The sequence below is a fragment of the Nelumbo nucifera genome, chromosome 5, assembly GCF_055504915.1.
Source record: "Nelumbo nucifera cultivar China Antique chromosome 5, China Antique-T2T, whole genome shotgun sequence".
Taxonomy (NCBI): domain Eukaryota; kingdom Viridiplantae; phylum Streptophyta; class Magnoliopsida; order Proteales; family Nelumbonaceae; genus Nelumbo; species Nelumbo nucifera.
In genome coordinates this window covers 5,022,661-5,041,304 of record NC_142653.1, presented here as the reverse complement: position 1 = coordinate 5,041,304, position 18,644 = coordinate 5,022,661, and the positions used below count along the sequence as shown (strand labels likewise).

The window sequence follows — 18,644 nt, the reverse complement described above, 5'->3', positions numbered from 1 at the left end:
ACTAGAGCTACTCCAAGATTTCCTTGGATGCATAGCATGATTTTCGGTTTTATTTTATGTGTAACCAAATGCCTAGATATGCTGCTGGTTGAGTACATCAATCCCAATGCTTCATATCTTTGTTAATTGCTTTAATGTTTTACAATATCATGTAGGGATTTACTCAGTTGCTTAGAATTTAATTATTGCTTATGCAGCTAGCTTTAACCAAGGAGTCAAAATTGTTGAAATTTAACCAAACCTCACATAAATGTTTTAAAAAGCATGGCTAGAGAAGTGCCCCCAAGTGAGGTGCCCTCGAAATTACAGGTGCAACTCGGGTTGGCCCGAGTTAGCATTTTACACTGCTTCAGGCTCAGGCTTCAGACCGGGCACATAGAAATCATAGTTGTCAAGGCGACGCCTAGGCGACTAGGCGCTTTTCAAGGAGCGCCTCGCCCAAACGCCAAGAAAAAATGTATTAGGCACATGCTGTGGGGACTGAAACACATATATAGTATACAATATTTTTGTAGAAACACTGATGTGGACCCCACTGCTGTGGTCCCCACTGTGTTCGTATGACAGCATAGCATATGTTTTTTGTTAGTTGTGTCAGTGTTAGTTGGTAGTTATTTCAGTTTGTTGTTACAGCCTGTTATTTCAGCTTTTTTATTAGTTTATTTGCCATGTAAGCAATAGGGCAATTCAGCCCTTTTACAATTAGTCAACATATATAAATATTAAGAGTGGGTCGGCAGATCATTATGATTGACCCTCTCTCTCTTTTCTAAAAACCCTTCGTGTGCTTCTTCGTTTCTCCCTCTCTTCTTTTCTTCTGAAATATTTCTTTCGCTTTCGAATTCAAGACTGATTGTAGTCTTGATCGACTACTTGGTATCTGAGCAAGGATTAGGGTTTCTCATGTGAGTCTGATCCAGCCAACAACATGAGAGTTGCCTAGGGCTGGAAGATTAAGAGGATCCCTTTTTCGGCTGATTCTTGGAGGTTATCAGAGACTGTAGCAGCTATCCAAAGAGTGGATTGTGTTCTTGATAATCAGGAAGAATCAGAGGAAGATAAAGAGTCCAAGATCGGTTTCTTTATCAAGACTGAAGGTGGCGATCAGAATTTCTGTTCAAAACCTAAAACTGGTTGCAGAGGAGGTCTTATGTTAGTCTAATTAGATTGACTACATGAGAATTTCCTAGGTTTAGAAGTTTTTCAACAAAGAAGGAGGATCAGCTGATTCTTGGAGGCTACTGGTAGTGTGCGGCTACTACTAAGAAGATTGTAGAAGGATGGGAGAGTTCCAGTAGTCAGGAAGAATTAGAAAAGGCTTTGGATCCCCAAGATTAGGGTTCTACATCAGACAGAAGGTGGCGGCCAGAGATTTGAACTGGTTTTGAGGGCTGGAAAACCTTTTTTCTTTCTAGGGTTTTGAGGAAAAACCCTAAAATTCAGAATTGTCGTTGGTTTCAGATCAGATTTGAACTGGTTTCATACAGAATTCTGTTTTTCCTTGTTTTTGGAAGACCTAGGCCGGCTGTTATTAGTTGTTTAGGTGCTGTTTTTCTATTACAGTAGCTTCAAAAGTTTTTTATTGCTAATTCTTGAGCAAGAATGGAGTTCAAGAATCAGGGGAAGGTGTTTTTGGGACTAGCAATTCTGGTACCATGTCTGAGAATGCCTTTCAGATTACAATTGTGAAGTTTGATGGATCCAACTACTTAGAATGGGCCCAATCGGCCATGATGGCCATTGGGGGTAGAGGAAAACTTAGCTACCTGTTGGGAGATGTGAAAGAACCATCTAAGGAGGACCAAATGTATACCAAATGGGTTCAGGAGAACTATTTGGTTATGACATGGATGTGCAACTCTATGCAGCCACATATCAGCCGGAACTATTTGTGGGCAAAAACAGCCAAGGAAATCTGAGATGTCATGAAAGAGACTTACTCCCAACCCCTTAATGTTGCTAGGGCCTATGAATTGAAGTGTGAGGTTAATAACCTTAAGCAAGGAGAGAAACCAGTCTCTGTTTTCTTCTCTACTTTGAAATCTGTGGCATGAAATTGACCACCTAGAAACACTTGAGTGGGAAAGTCAGAAGGATGCGCAAACTCATAGAAAGCAAGTTGAAACTAATAGGGTTTTTGAATTCATAGCTGGTCTGAATCCTAACTATGATATTGTGAGACAGCAAATACTAACAAGGGACAGTGTGACCTTATCTCAAGCCTACTCCTTGGTGCATAGTGAAGAGACTAGGAGAAAGGTTATGATGCAACATCAGCCCTTCCCACTAGCCTTGGCAATAGTTAAACCTAAGTCTGGGGGTGATACAGAAAGGGATATAAAGAAGGAAGATAAGCGGGATCTAGTGTGTGAACATTGCAAGAAACCTAAGCATACTAAAGACACATGTTGGAAGCTGCACCCTCATCTAGTCCCAGCAAAACTGAGGAACAAAAGGGGTAATGCCCATATGGCTATCAATACCGATTCTGCATCCTCATCGGGCACAAAAGGCATGTCCCTAGACACCTTAGTTGTTGTTCGGGCTCCCCTAACTCAGTTGGAAAAGGAAGTTGGGAATTCAGCTCAATCATCTCAGTCATCATCAGCTCCTTCCACATCAGACTTTGCTCATTCAGGTACTTGGGCCTTAGCTTACCATGCTTCAACTCCAGGTAACACTGAACATTGTTGGGTAATAGACTCAGGTGCATCTAACCATATGACTAGCTTGCCATCACTGTTCACTACCTATCACTTATCTTCTGGTAGAAATAAAGTGTCCATTGCTGATGGTTCCCTTGTTCCCATTTCTGGCAAGGGAGACATCAAATTGTCTAATACCATTTCCTTATCTTCAGTTCTGCATGTTCCTAAGCTTGATACTAACTTGCTTTCAGTCAGTAGTATTACAAAACATCAGAATTGTTCAGTAACTTTTTTTCCTGACCGATGTATTTTTCAGGACATGGAGACAAGGGAGACAAATGGGATCTATCTGCTTGGAGAGAGTTCTCATTGGAAAGATCATGAAGATAGGAAGTCTTTTGTTTCTCAGTCTGTTAGTCTGGTTATGCTTTGGCATAATCGGTTAGGTCATTTATCCTTTCAGTCTTTGAAGAGTTTGCTTCCAAATTTGTTTGAGTCTGTTCAGATGTCAAATTTGAGATGTGAGAGTTGTGAGCTTGCAAAGCATTGTAGAATATCTTATTCCTTGAGTAATAAAAGTAGTAATTTTTTTTATGTTATGCACACCGATGTTTGGGGCCCGTATCACATCCCTTCTATGGGGGGTACAGATATTTCTTGTTGTTTGTTGATGACTATACCCGTTTTTCTTGGGTTTACCTTATGCGCTCTCGAGATGAGGTTCCTGCTCTGACCTAGATCTTTCATCAGATGATTTTAACCCCGTTTGGGGTCAAAATCAAAATCTTCAGATCCGATAATGCGAAAGAATACTTTACCAAGCCACTGACTGGCCTCTTATCTACTTGATCATGGGATTATCCACCAAAGTACTTGTCCTCATACACCACAGCAGAATGGGGTTGGTGAGAGGAAGAATAGGCACATATTGGAGGTGGCTAGAAGCATTATGTTTAACTCCAATGTGCCTATATGTTTCTGGGGCGATGCTATTCTTACAGCAGTGTATCTCATTAATCGAGTTCCTTCACGGGTTCTTGACATGAAGCCTCCCTTTACCCTTCTATACCCCGATAAAGAATTATTTACTGTTCCCCTTAAAACCTTTGGTTGCACTTGCTTTGTTCAGATTCTTGGACCTCATCGTTCCAAATTTGATCCTAAGGCCTCCAAATGCATTTTTCTCGGTTATGCACAAACTCAAAAGGGTTATTGCTGCTATGAACCTACTTCTAGGAGGAGATTTTTCTCGATGGATGTTACTTTCTTTGAAGAGGTACCCTATTACCCTAGGGTTTCTCCTCAGGGGGAGAGTAGTGAGAGTGGGGTTAACTCATCAGAAGTTCCTTTACTTGTTCCATTGAGTGGGGTTAACTCATCAGAAGTTCCTTTACCTATTCCATTGAGTGATGAGGGATGTAATGGGGAGGGTTGTCAGAGGTGTCAGGATTTGAGAGTCTATCACAGGCGGTGGAGGCAGGTTGATTTCGGTCATCAGCAGTCCAGGCCAGCCCCAATTCCTTCTACGATCCAGATCCAGGTACCACAGTCCCTTTATCAAATCCAGGTCCCCCTGAAATACCTTCCACTGTTGCTACTTTACCTTCTTTGGATGACCTTGACCTCCCCATTGCAGTCCGTAAAGGCAAACGGCGTTGCACCACATTCACAACTCATTGTCTTATGATCGCCTGTCCCCCTCTTATAGGTCCTTTCTCACATCCATTGCTGATATTCCTATTCCCAGAACAGTGTAGGAAGCCTTGTCAGATCCTGAGTGGAAAGATGCAATGAAGGTTGAAATGGATGCCCTTCTGAGGAATAATACTTGGGAGCTAGTTGACCAGCCTAAAGGAAAGAAACCGGTTGGATGTAGATGGGTATTTACTGTGAAACATAATGTTGATGGTTTCATTGAAAGGTATAAGGCACGATTAGTTGCAAAGGGATTTACTCAGACTTATGGTATAGACTACTTGGAGACTTTTGCTCCAGTAGTAAAGATGACCACTATTCGAGTTCTGCTATCCCTTGCAGCCAGTTATTCTTGGCCCTTGTTCTAGATGGATGTTAAAAATGCCTTCCTCAATAGAGACTTACAGGAAGAAGTCTACATGCAATTACCTCCTGGATTTTATAATGCAGAGACAGGTAAGAAGGTTTGCCGGTTGAATAAAGCCTTGTATGGACTAAAGTAGTCCCCTAGAGCTTGGTTTGATAGATTCAGACAAGCCCTTGAAAAATTTGGCTATGTACAGGCCCAGTCAGACCATACATTGTCCATTAAAAGAGTGGACTCTTCCTTGACTTTGATTGTTGTATATGTGGATGATATTGTAGTGACAGGGAATGATAACAATGAGATTGAGTCTCTTGAACAACTCTTTCATCAAGAGTTTGAGGTGAAAGGTCTGGGAGAGCTACAATACTTCTTGGGTATTGAGGTTGGTAGATCTAAACATGGGATTTTTATTTCTCAAAGGAAGTATGTTCTAGATCTATTAGCAGAAACTGGAAAGTTGGGTGTTAAGCCTGCAGATACACCTATTGAACAGAATCACAAGATCAGTGCAGAGGGTGGAGAGCCTCTTGAAGACAAAGCTATGTTCCAACGGTTGGTTAGAAAACTCCTCTATCTTTGTCTCACACGACCGGACATCAGTTATGCAGTTAGCGTTGTCAGTCAATATATGCACTCTCCTAGAACTACTCACCTCCTTGCAGTTGAGAGAATATTAGCATACTTGAAGAGATGTTCAGGTAGAGGTATATTATTCAAGAATAATGATCACATGAAGATAGAGGTCTATACAGATGTTGATTGGACTGGGAGTGTTGATGACAGAAGGTCTACCTCTGGATATTGTGCATTTGTAGGAGGTAACCTTGTCTCCTGGAGGAGTAAGAAACAAAGTGTTGTTTCTCGTTCTAGTGCTGAAGCTGAATATAGATCTATGGCTAATGGTGTGGTTGAAGTCATTATTTGAGGAGTTGGGTATTGCTTATGAGAAGCCATTAATGTTGTATTGTGATAATCAGGCTGCTATTAATATAGCTCATTATCCGGTACAGCATGACAGAACTAAGCATATCGAAATCGATCAACATTTTGTCAGAGAAAGGGTTTCGTCTCAAGAAGTGTCTCCCGTATATCACCTCTATCATGCAACTCGCAAATCTTCTCACCAAGGCTGTTCCAAGGAAGAAATTAGAGGCAGATCTATGCAAGTTGGGAATGACAAATATCTAATCCCAACTTGAGGGGGAGTGTAGAGAACACTGATGTGGACCCCACTGCTGTGGTCCCCACTGTGTTCGTATGGCAGCATAGCATATGTTTTTTGTTAGTTGTGTCAGTGTTAGTTGGTAGTTATTTCAGTTTGTTGTTACAGTTTTTTTATTAGTTTATTTGCCATGTAAGCAATAAGGGCAATTCAGTCCTTTTACAATTAGTCAACATATATAAATATTAAGAGTGGGTCGGCAGATCATTATGATTGACCCTCTCTCTCTTTTCTAAAAGCCCTTCGTGTGCTTCTTCTTTTCTCCCTTTCTTCTTTTCTTTTGAAATCTTTCTTTTGCTTTCGAACTCAAGACTGATTGTAGTCTTGATCAACTACTATTTTATTAAATAAAAATAAATATATAATATATAATATTTTATTGGTTGGTGTTAGTTTTTATAATAGGATATGTTGCATGTTATCAGTTTTTTGTTATGAGGAAAGTATAAACAAAATAATCTCAAGGGTTTTCATTCACTTTACAAAAGAATCGAATGAGGAAGAAGAGAGAACAGCCCTCCATCGTTCCGACAGAATTCTCTAAGTCAAGGTGAGTCAATCAGTTTCCTCCTTTGTTTTGTTCTCTTTTTCCACTGGTTTAAAACAGTGGATACGCCCTATTGTTCTCCTCTTCCTTGTTGGACTAAAACCATTCTTCTTTCCTGGTTTGAATCATATTATTGGACTAAAACAGGGGCTTCGCCCCCTTCTTTTGTTCTGAAATTTCATGCGTGTTTTCAGTTCCTTTTCCCTCATTATTGGTGTCTGAAATTCTTCATAGTCTTCTTTTATTTGAGTATTTTTTCACCAGCTTTTCTGGGTCTAGAACAGGGGCTCCGCCCCCTTCTTTTGTTCTTAGCTTCTTGCATTTTTCAGCCCTTTTTTTGTTCTCATCATTGGTGTCTGAAACAGGGGCAGAGCCCCTTCTATTCTTCTTCGTATTTTTTTCTTTTGTTTTAATATTTTTTCACCTTCTTTTTCTGGGTCTAGAACAGGGGCTCCGCCCCTTCTTCATTTTCTTCTTTTATTTTAGTAATTGTTCTCATCAAGCAACACTGCATGAAACACAAGCACAAAAGTAAGTGCAGAATACATAAAACCAAAAAAACTAGTACAAAAGGGGTAGAAATCCATCGGCTTCTTATTTTTAAATTCCATCGCCTAGGCGAGAGCTAGGCGCCCGCCTGGGCACCCCATGGTCGCCTAGCCTCACCTTGGCGCCTTGAAAACTATGATTGAAATCTTGACAAAACCCCAACCATAGCCACCTAAGTTGGACTCCCTATTCAAAATGCCCTGAGGCATAAACTTCTAACACCTTTTGCATGAGGCATAAGCTTCATGCATGCCTCACACAGAAAGAAAGAAAAGAAAAGAAATAACACCGCGCCCCATGGTCACCTAGCCTCACTTGGCGCCTTGAAAACTATGATTGAAATCTTGACAAAACCCCAACCATAGCCACCCAAGTTGGACTCCCTACTCAAAATGCCCTGAGGCATAAACTTCTAACACCTTTTGCATGAGGCATAAGCTTCATGCATGCCTCACACAGAAAGAAAGAAAAGAAAAGAAATAACACCAAGGTAGTAGAACGCCTCACATCATGTCTCTGTGTTTTAAAACATGACCTTAAATAAGGGGAAATTGCAAGGTTTCTTGATTAACCATCTGAACTTGACAAAGTGTTCTTTAACATTTAATTGATGGTTCATTAAGATTTACTGTTAGGTAACTGCCTAACGCAGGGCTCTTCGAGGGAGCCTACCTCCTGAAGCGAGAGAGAGAGAGAGAGAGAGAATTCCCATAATCAATCTTGTTCCCTTCCGATCTTTCTTTCCTTATTTATAACTGTGATACAATCAGTTACACCAGCCTATCCACTTGTATAGTTCTGTTATGTATTCTGTTTGAGTGGTTGGCTTTCAGTTGTATTGTTTAAAGGCTGACATGGCCTTTTCTTGTACACTTGTCTCCCTGTTTCAGCCATTTATCATTAACAGTTCTTCCTCCCTTGAAAGAGACCTTGCCCTCAAGGTCAAGATGTGGGAATCTATTCTGTAAGTCCAAGTAAGGTTCCCAAGTTGTATCTTCAAGTGGGAGACCTGACCACACCACCAATGCTTCTCGTTCAATGTGATGACCTTTGCGCACCCATCTGAAATCTGTTATATGGGTAGGTTCAGTTTGAACTTGGCCGTCTTCCAAAAATGATGGAAGGATTGTTGTCAATAGGGATACATGAAATACAGGGTGCAATTTTGACATCGCTGGAAGGTCAAGTTTGTATACCACGGACCCAATGCGGTCAACAATCTGAAATGGGACGAAGTATCTAGGACTCAATTTGTTCCACCCGCAGCCTGCTACTGAAATTTGCTTGTATGGTTGTAGTTTAAGGAAGACTTGATCTCCAATTTGGTACTGAACTGGCCTATGCTTCTTGTTGTATGAGTCTATCAACCATTATTGGGCTCGACGGAGGTGGGATTTGAGCTCTTGTAACATTACATCCCATTGGAGGAGTTGGTCTTCTACTGCTGCTACTTCCGTAGAACCTTTCTCATATGGAAGTAGGGTAGGTGGGTCCTATCCTTATAGAGCCCGGAATGGAGTCATTCCTGCTGCACTATGATAAGTGGTATTGTACCACCATTCAGCCCAATGGAGCCACTTGAGCCATTGTCGTGGCCTATCACCAGCATAGCACCTTAAATAGGTTTCCAGACTCCGGTTAACCACCTCAGTTTGTCCGTCTGTTTGAGGATGGTAGCTAGTAGATTTGAAGAGCTTCACTCCTTGTAACCGGAAAAGTTCTGCCCAGAAATGACTCATGAAAATTCGGTCGCGGTCTGAGACAATGGAGTTAGGGGTACCATGCAGCCATGCCACCTTCTTAGTAAAAATCTCAGCCACAATTGAAGCTGTGAAGGGGTGGGGGAGAGGGAGAAAGTGGCAGTATTTGGTGAATCTATCAACAACTACGAGAATGACGGACTTGCCATAGGAAAGGGGCAGCCCCGTTATGAAGTCCATGGATATATCAGCCCACACTTGTGTAGGAATTGGGAGTGGTTGTAGCAGGCCTGCTGGGCTCTGGGTATCCGCCTTATTTTTTTGGCAAATGACACATTCGGTTATGAATTGTTGGACCGATTTCCTCTTGCCTTTCCAATGGAATTGGGTGGCTAGTCTCTTGTTAGTGCGTAGAATTCCTGAGTGGCCTCCTGCTGGTGATGAGTGGAACAGTTCAAGAAGTTGATGAATATGGGCTGAATCCTGTGGTATCACCAGTCGGTGTTTATAAAACAGCAAGTTATTCTCCACTGTGTACCCTGGGTGGCTGGTAGGGTCCTCCTGGACCTGTGAACGCAGCTTGCTCAATTTTGGATTTCTTTCAGCTTCTTCCCGTAACTGATCCATGAAAGAACATATTGGGGACGTGAGTAGTAGTGGGAATAGTTGTGGTTGGCGTGACAGTGCATCTGCCACTTTGTTAGTGTGCCCCACCTTGTATTCAATGACATAATCATAGCAAAGTAATTTGGCTACCCACCGCTGCTGTTCCGGGGATAACACTGACTGTTCCAACAGAAATTTCAAGCTGTGATGGTCCGTTCGTATGATGAACCTCCTCCCTAGAAGGTAGGGTCACCATCGCTGAACTGCAAGAACAACTGCTATCAGTTCTCGTTCGTATACTGACCTGGCCCATCTTTGTGATGTCAATGCTTTGTTGAAAAAAGCTAGTGGCCTCCCCTCTTGCATGAGAACCGCACCCACTCCCTGGTTTGATGCATCACATTCAATGATGAAGTCCTTTGTGAAATCTCAAAGTGCGAGCGTCAGTGGAGACGAAACAGTTGTTTTTAGTGTCTCAAAGGCCTGTTGGGCCTCCATAGTCCAGAAAAAACCATTCTTCCTAAGTAAACTTGTCAAAGGTGCTGCAATCAGTCCATACCCTCTGATGAATCGACAGTAGTACCCTGTTAGGCCCAAGAAGGCCCGTAACTCCTTGACATTTTGAGGTTGGGGCCAATTTATCATGCTTGCGATTTTTATGGGTCTGCCGCTACAGTGTCGTTTTCAACTACGTGCCCAAGGTAGTGTACTTGAGTCTGTCCGAATGCGCACTTTGACTCCTTTGCAAAGAGTTATGAGTCCTTAGTAATTCCAAGGTAATTTGTAAATGCACTAGGTGTTCGTCCCATGTAGCACTATATACTATTATATCATCAAAAAAACTAGTATAAATTTGCGCAAATGGGGTCAAAATACATCATTCATGAATGCTTGGAAAGTAGCTGGCACATTGGTCAATCCAAACAGCATGACCAAGAACTCATAATGCCCATCATGTGTACAAAAGGTGGTCTTGTGGATGTCGCCACCATGGACCCGAATTTGATGATATCCTGATCTCAGATCTAGTTTGGAGAATATTGTGGCCTGGCCGAGTTCATCTAGTAGTTCATCAATCACCGGTATGAGAAATCAATCTTTCACAGTAATGTTGTTCAGGGCTCTATAGTCTATACAAAACCACCATGTCACATCCTTCCTTTTGACAAGTAATACCGGTGAGGAGAATGGGCGATGGCTGGGTTGTATAATTTTTCTATCAAGCATACCTTTCACTTGTCTCTCAATCTCTGGTTTCTGAAAATAAGGGTAACAATAGGGCCTTACATTTGTGGGTGCAACTCCAGGCAGCAAGGGAATGCAATGATCATGGGCACGTTCCAATAAAAGTTCTTTAGGCTTTTCGAAGATCAACGAAAACTACTGAAGTAGCTGTTGTAGTTGTATGCAGAATTCCTTAGATCTGCTGGAATTATTTCCTTTGGCTAGAATTGGACCGTTCCAATGGGAGTCTATCTGCATTAGAATGATGTGGGCTGGATCTGCCGCTTGTTTTCTTAGAGTGGTGAGGCTAATGGGCCCTGGATCCCTGGACATCTGCCCTTGAATATGCACCTGTGATTTTTCCACTTGAAAGTCCATTGTGAGGCGGGCCCAGTCACATATCACCGGCCCTAGTTGCCTTAACCATTGGACTTTGAAAACTACATCCGCTCCACTGATTTCTAGGGGATGTAGGTCTACCTCGAACTCGTGTCCTTGTATTTTCAGTTTTAACCCTGTGCATATACTGTCATGCACCAGGTTGCTCCCATTAACTACGTGCACCCAGAATGTTGTGGACGGTTGGACCGGAATCGTTAATTGTCTGATCAATGTTTGAGTAACGAAATTGAGGGTGCTGCCACTGTCTATGAGAACCGACACATGGCGCCCTTGTATCAGTCCCATTACTCTCGTAGTTTGAGAGGATGCAAGACCGGTTAAAGCTTGCAAGGATACTTCTGGATATTCTTTTGTCAACTGCCCCCATTCTTGGTTATCCACTAGCTCGCTGATGTCAGGTGGTTCCTCTGTGTTATCAGTTTCGGGCTGAAGGAAGAATACCTGCTGGATCTTGGAATGATGGCCCGGTCCAAATTTGTCACCACAAGCATAACAAATGCCCTTTTCTCAACGGGCTTGCATCTCGGCCCAGGTTAACCTCTTAGCTAGGGCGAGTGGGCCTGAACTGGAGTTGGCTTCCTTGCCCATGAGTCCAACTCCTGGTCTGGAATCCGGTTTGCCCAAGATACCAGGTTCCAAATTCAGTATACCTGGTCTAACTGTGGCTCCCAAAGGTTGATTAATTCTTCTTGCTCGATTCAGTTTATCCTCATGGAGTCGAGCTAAGGCTGCTGCATCAAGAACGGTGGTAGGTTGCATGGCTTTAACCTCCAGTTGCAGTTCTTCCTTTAGTCCGCCGACAAAACTGCTGACCAATGCGTTTTCCGGCCACCCTTGCACGTGCACAGCCAATCTTTCGAATGCCATCTGGTAATGTTGGACAGAGTCGGTCTGTCGTAATTTGGCAAGGCTTTCATCATAATTTTCAAAGGTCGATGCTCCAAATCTTATTGTTAAGGCATCTGTGAAGTCCGCCCATGTGGCTCTTGGGTGTCGTCGCTGGTACCACTGGTACCAGACGATCGCTTCTCCTTCCAGGTGTGCAGAAGCCAGGGGAACGCGATCAGGTCCAGGCGTGTCATGGTAATCAAAATACCTTTCTGTTCGAAGAAGCCAAGATGTTGGATCACCCCCTGCAAAGATGGGAAACTCGATTCTTGCTGTTCTGTTGGTTCCTGATCCGCTCCGATGACTGGTATCACTGTAATTTCTTGCCCTTCTCGATTCAAACCCAGCGGTATCTGCTCCAGTCGTCCGAGCAACGCAAAGTTCTCCTTCGTTTCTTTAATGTCTGCCGACATTCGCTGCATCTCCCCTTCCATGTTGTCGACCCTGTTCTCCATCGAGGGTGACCTTGTGCTCGGCATCTTAGCTCTGATACCAACTTGTTAGGTAACTGCCTAACGCAGGGATCTTCGAGGGAGCCTACCTCCTGAAGAGAGAGAGAGAGAGAGAGAGAGAGAGAATTCCCAGAATCAATCTGATCTTTCTTTCCTTATTTATAACTGTGATACAATCAGTTACACAAATCAGTTACACCAGCCTATCCACTTGTATAGTTCTGTTATTTATTCTGTTCGAGTGGTTGGTTTTCGGTTGTATTGTTTAAAGGTTGATGTGGCCTTTTCTTGTACACTTGTCTCCCTGTTTCAGTCATTTGTGTCTTAACATTTACTTCTTTTCTAATTATGTTTTTTCATTACTTACTAGAGGCTTCTGATTCATATTACTTTCTCTTCTAAATACTGAACTGCTAACTCTGTGGTATGTACATAAATTTTTTTGGTCCTGGCTTGACATTTAACAATATCAATTCCCGAGGAATTCTGTATTCTGGATACTTGATATTAATGATTGCATTATTTCATTGCTAGGCTTGGGATCTTTATTATCATGTATTCAGACGCATAGACAAGCAGCTTCCTAGTCTTACTACGTTGGACTTGCAGGTGGGAATATCTTTTGTCTTTGAGATGAAAATGTTCTCTTTAAGGTCATTTTCCTAATTTCCTCGTCATTTTGTAACAGTCCGTTTCCCCAGAGTTGTTGAGTTGCCGCAATTTGGAGTTGGCTGTACCTGGGACATACCGTGCTGGTATTTGGGCAACTTTTTCACATACATATATATGTGCATACTTAGTCCTTGGGTCAGATGACACTTAATTTCGGATCCATCTTTTGTTATTTTCAGGATCACCTGTGGTGACAATTGCTTCATTTGCACCACAGCTTGTTGTCATAACATCTAAGCAACGACCCCGAAAGTTGACAATTCATGGAAGTGATGGGGAAGACTATGCTTTCTTGCTAAAGGGACATGAAGATTTGCGCCAAGATGAACGTGTCATGCAGGTCTGCTTCCTTTCTAACAGATAATGCAATTCATCAATTTCCTTACACCATGCACAATGAAGTCCGTGTGCTGATGATTAGGCACTTGGCATCAAATACTATACTAAATATACGAGTTGCTATGACAATTTTGCATTATTCTTTTTAAGCATCCTTGCTGCTGGGAAGAATTTTGGTCATGGCTAACATAAATGCCTTTTTTGTTTCCTTTAGCTTTTTGGCCTGGTCAATACTCTGCTAGAGAATTCAAGAAAAACTGCTGAAAAGGATCTTTCTATTCAACGATATGCTGTTATTCCATTATCTCCAAACAGTGGATTGATAGGATGGGTTCCAAATTGTGACACACTTCACCATCTCATACGGGAATACAGAGATGCTAGAAAGGTTAGCTTACTAAATTTGTATTTCTTTCCTACATATTGTAACTATAGAATTCTATCTTATTGTTTCACATTCCATGTGAGTTCCAGATCACCTTAAACCAAGAGCATAAACTTATGCTAGCTTTTGCACCTGACTATGACCACTTGCCACTTATAGCTAAAGTGGAAGTTTTTGAGCATGCTTTGCAAAATACTGAAGGAAATGACTTGTCAAGGGTATGTTCTTTGTTCTTATGTTCATTTATTTCCAGAAAAAAAAAAAAAAAAAAAAAAAAAAACATTTTGTAGTCATGTGGGATAAAGGTTTTCAGAACTGCAGACCATGGGTTCTCTATGTTCTTGTCTTTCATCAGAACTTGTCATCTCCTTTTGAACTAGTTGATCATTACCATGTGGGGAACAATTTCTATGATCTCAGACTGAAGGTTCTTAATACTCTTCTCCTTTGTGCAAATTTATTATGGCTTTTTTAACCAGTAATTAGCATTGGTAGGTTTTGTGGTTAAAAAGCCGTACTTCTGAGGTATGGCTGGATCGTAGGACAAATTATACAAGAAGCTTGGCTGTCATGAGTATGGTATGCACTCATATGTATATTCTTAGTCATTTTTCCATTGCATTGTCAGTACAAAAGCTTATGAAAAAGTTGCATGTGTTACAGGTTGGTTACTTACTTGGATTGGGTGATCGACATCCAAGTAATCTTATGTTGCATCGTTACAGGTACAATTTATTTACCTTTTTTAATTGTATAGAAACAAGTTACATATATTTATCTTTTTCAACCATCAATTATCATGTTTTTCAGTGGGAAAATATTGCATATCGATTTTGGAGATTGCTTTGAAGCTTCTATGAATCGGGAGAAGTTTCCTGAGAAGGTATTCTTCCAAATAGTAGATATGGTTTTATCATAAGCTTCATGGACATTATGGTTCCTTGGCTAAGGCTAATCAAATATGTTAGTTTCCTAATCCTAAAACTGTGATACAGGTTCCCTTCCGCTTAACTAGAATGCTTGTGAAAGCTATGGAGGTTAGTGGCATTGAGGGAAACTTCCGTTCAACTTGCGAAAATGTGATGCAGGTTCTCCGAACAAACAAGGATAGTGTCATGGCTATGATGGAGGTATGGTCATGCAAACTAATTATTATCTATTACTACCTTTAGAAATATAATTTGATCAGCTATCATTCTCATGGCTTTCCTAAGAAATTTCACCATATCAACATATTCACAGGTCACTAATTGAAGATATGATACTAATATTTCATAAAGTTTCGAAAACAGATAATTACACAAAATGCTCCTTTATAATGTAGAGGTAGAGCTGTTTGGTGTAATGTAAGAGATGTATGTACTTAAAGAATGTTGGGTAATCAGGGCATTGCATAGAACCTGGGATAGATGAGCAAAACTGAGAGATCGGATCTGAAAAGTGTCAGATGAATCTCAAGGGAATCAGTGTAACCCTGTTGGCAACAAAATAAGAAGAGAGATAGACTATTAGGATTTAGCCATGTGAAATAAATTATGTTGAATAGACCAGTGTTGAATGACCCAGTTCAGGTCAAAGGTTCTTAAAGGGTAAGGGGAAGATCAACCAGCATTTGAGGCAGTGTAAACAAACAAACAGTGAAAAGAAAGATTTCTCCAGTATGTTTATCTAAGAGGCAATTCTTTTTCTTTTTTCCTGCTCTGTTTTTGCACAATTACAAAAGCTTCATTTCTTGTGGATTCATTATCAAAATTTTGAAATGAACTTGAACTCTCAGAACTTGACATGTATCTATGAGTTACCTTAGTTTTTAATTATTTTGTATTAGGGGTTTTTTTTATAGCAGCTGAAGTTGTTGAACTGAATGACTCATTGCTTTGCCTTTAGTGGATGAAATAATTAAGTAAAAATTATTTTGAGGGCATAGTAACCAACCCAATTTCAGCCATCAAGAAGCTAACAACCTCTTTAAAAATTCATTCACTAAAAAACAAAAGTAATAAGTCATTCAGTCCAACCACTTCAGCTGTTATCAAACAGCCTCTTGGCCATCTTAGTAAACATTTTGTATGCTTTTCTGGAACTAGATGTCAATTGTAGGAAATTTATTGGTCTGCTAATTGGTCACTTTTCATGGATTAAATCTTTATATCATCTTTGATTTTATGTCATGTTAATAGTTCTTAATGCAACCTATTTTCAGGCCTTTGTACACGATCCTCTTATAAATTGGCGACTTTTCAATTTTAATGAAGTGCCACAAATGTCAAGTTTTGCAAGCACGCATGTCCAGCCAGTTGTGAATAGTGAAGAAGCAGCACCAAATAGAGAGCTTCAACAACCTTTGCGGGGTGCTCGTGAGAGGGAACTTCTTCAGGTGATTGTTTTTGGTTGTTCCATTGTATCATGAATATTCTGAACTTTTTTGTGTTGGTTCTATCATTTCATTCTTTCATTTCAATTCGCCGCCTTTAGGCTGTCAACCAACTTGGTGATGCTAATGAGGTTCTAAATGAGCGTGCGGTGGTTGTTATGGCTCGGATGAGTAATAAACTTACGGGACGTGACTTTTCTACTGGTTCTTCTATGCCTGGCACCACTAGCTACATGCAACACACACTAGACCATAGTACTTTGATTTCTGGAGATGCTCGTGAAGTTGATCATGGTTTATCTGTTAAACTGCAAGTTCAGAAGTTGATTATCCAAGCTACATCACATGAGAATTTGTGCCAAAACTATGTTGGGTATGTGCCAGACCACCTTTTCATTCTTCAATTATCGACTTTGGTGTTGAGTTTCAATTGAAAGCTTCTGTTACATTAAAATAACTGATTTTTCTTTTTAAATTTCTTATTAAAGGAGTTTTTAGAAGACCGGAGTCTTCGCCATTTAGTTGTGCTATGTAGAAAATGCCTTTATTTTGAGGCATTGCAATCTATGAAACCTGGGCCCCACATGCAATGTCTAAAGACTAAATGACCTTGTTACCCAAAATACATAAAAAAAAAAATAGAAAATTCCATATATGACCATTGGCTCCTGCATTAGCAACATCTGTAGAACTTATTCAAACTTAATGAAGTAATTGTTAGGCAGCATGTTTTGCAAAAGTCTGATTCACAAAAGTTGCAATATCAATGATTTTAGGAGAGAGAAATAAGAGAAAGAAGTGGGAAAAGAAAACTTAAGAACTTCAAAACAGGGAAAAGTATGTAAAATTGTAAATCATAAAACTTACAGCCATCAAAACCTTTTTAGGTATGATATTCATTCCTTATGCCAACTAAGGGTAGTTTAGTGAACTCATTGCACTAATTTTCCTTGTTTTTAAAGTTATGCCTACTACATCTAAAATCTGATACAAACTCCGTTTTGCATTACTCAATATTTTATCAACAAAAGAGAATATTTTTTTTTATATTCTTGAGTTTTTTATTGAAACTTAGCTTGCTAGAATCATGTTGTCGGAAATTCAAATGGATTTAATGATTAATGAAATATGGTTGGATCTTTCCTCATTAATAAAAACAATCAATAGAAAAAGATAATTGGATGTCTAAAAATCCATTTCAGAAGTAGCTGGGTAGAAGTTTAATACAAAGAGGAGCATGTGGGTAGAAGTTCCAATGGGAGGAATTTGTGTTCCTTCCTGAGAGAGACGAGAGAGAGAGGAGAGAAGAAAGAGGAGAAGAGAACGTAGAGGAGAAGAGAAGAGAGAGCCGATTGAGACTCAAAAACTCTGGGCTGGTCGTTCCCAGCTTCTTATTTATATTCACTTAATGTAATAAGAACTGAAGTTACAAGAATGCCCCTGGCAGTTCCTAATAACAAACAACTAACAAGAAAAAAAGAAAGTTAGCTGTCAGCACCTAGATAGACTAGGCTGGCAACATACTAACACAGAACCAATAAATAAGATTCACAACACTCCCCCTCAAGTTGGGCTGTATATGTCTATCATACCCAACTTGTCACACAACTCATTGTGCCGCGAGTATGGAAGTCTTTTTGTGAGGACATCAACAAGTTGTTCCTTGTAGTTGACATAAGGGATGCAAATTTCCTTTCTTTCCAATTTTTCCCTCATGAAGTGTTTGTCCACTTCAATGTGCTTGGTCCTCTCATGTAGGACAGGATTGTTGGCTATGTTAATGGCTGCCTTGTTGTCACAATAAAGAGACATAGGATTGTGAACAGCAACTCCAAGCTCCCCTAGAAGATTTTTAAGCCAAAGAACTTCAACCACCCCATGTGCCATAGCCCTATACTCCGCTTCAGCACTTAACCTTGCTACCACACTTTGTTTCTTGCTTTTCCAGGTCACTAGGTTTCCTCCCACAAATGTGCAATACCCACTTGTGGACTTTCTGTCCTCCACCGCACCTGCCCAACCAGCATTTGTAAAGACTTCCACCTTTAGATGATTATGCTTACTGAATAGTAGACATGTTCCTGGATACTTTTTTAAGTATCTAAGAACTCTCTCTGCTGCCTCCAAGTGAGGTTTCTTAGGAAAGTGCATGAATTGTCTCAGAACCCCAACTGAATAGGCAATGTCTGGACGAGTCATGGACAAATAAATCAACTTCCCCACTAACCTTTGAAACTATTTTACATCTTTCAGAGGTTCACCATCACAGTTACCCTATTCTTGGTTCTTCACTACCTACTTGGGCTTCCCGTTAATTTCCCAACATGTGTCACATGCATGTCGCGAGCGCCAACAGTGGGTACAAAACAACTTGTCTTTATCATCAGCTTTCTTGGAGTCACTTTTCTTCCCCATATTGTTATTACTCATTGCAGCCAATGTTACCTGTTGCTCCCCCTCGGTTGTAGATGTAAATCAGTCCTCAAATATTAGGTGTAAATTTGAAGATTAGAGGGAAAAAAAGGAAGAAGAGAAGTAAGAGTAGCAATACAAGAGAAGAAGATGGCGAAAAGA

At 40.7% G+C, this 18,644-nt stretch overlaps 1 protein-coding gene across 5 annotated transcripts in view; it reads left to right on the top strand.

Moving 5' to 3' along the window:
- TOR (target of rapamycin) overlaps positions 1–18,644 on the top strand; it is a 134,816-nt gene that overhangs the window by 115,131 nt on the left and 1,041 nt on the right. For all 5 annotated transcript variants that reach the window (XM_088888344.1, XM_019196265.2, XM_010247311.3 and 2 more), the window contains exons 47-57: positions 12,835–12,909; positions 12,989–13,055; positions 13,152–13,312; positions 13,526–13,699; positions 13,786–13,914; positions 14,192–14,275; positions 14,360–14,421; positions 14,507–14,579; positions 14,692–14,826; positions 15,900–16,073; positions 16,172–16,443. In XM_088888344.1, coding sequence (XP_088744470.1) covers positions 12,835–12,909; positions 12,989–13,055; positions 13,152–13,312; positions 13,526–13,699; positions 13,786–13,914; positions 14,192–14,275; positions 14,360–14,421; positions 14,507–14,579; positions 14,692–14,826; positions 15,900–16,073; positions 16,172–16,443 — 1,406 coding nt within the window. The remainder of the gene's footprint in view (positions 1–12,834; positions 12,910–12,988; positions 13,056–13,151; positions 13,313–13,525; positions 13,700–13,785; positions 13,915–14,191; positions 14,276–14,359; positions 14,422–14,506; positions 14,580–14,691; positions 14,827–15,899; positions 16,074–16,171; positions 16,444–18,644) is intronic.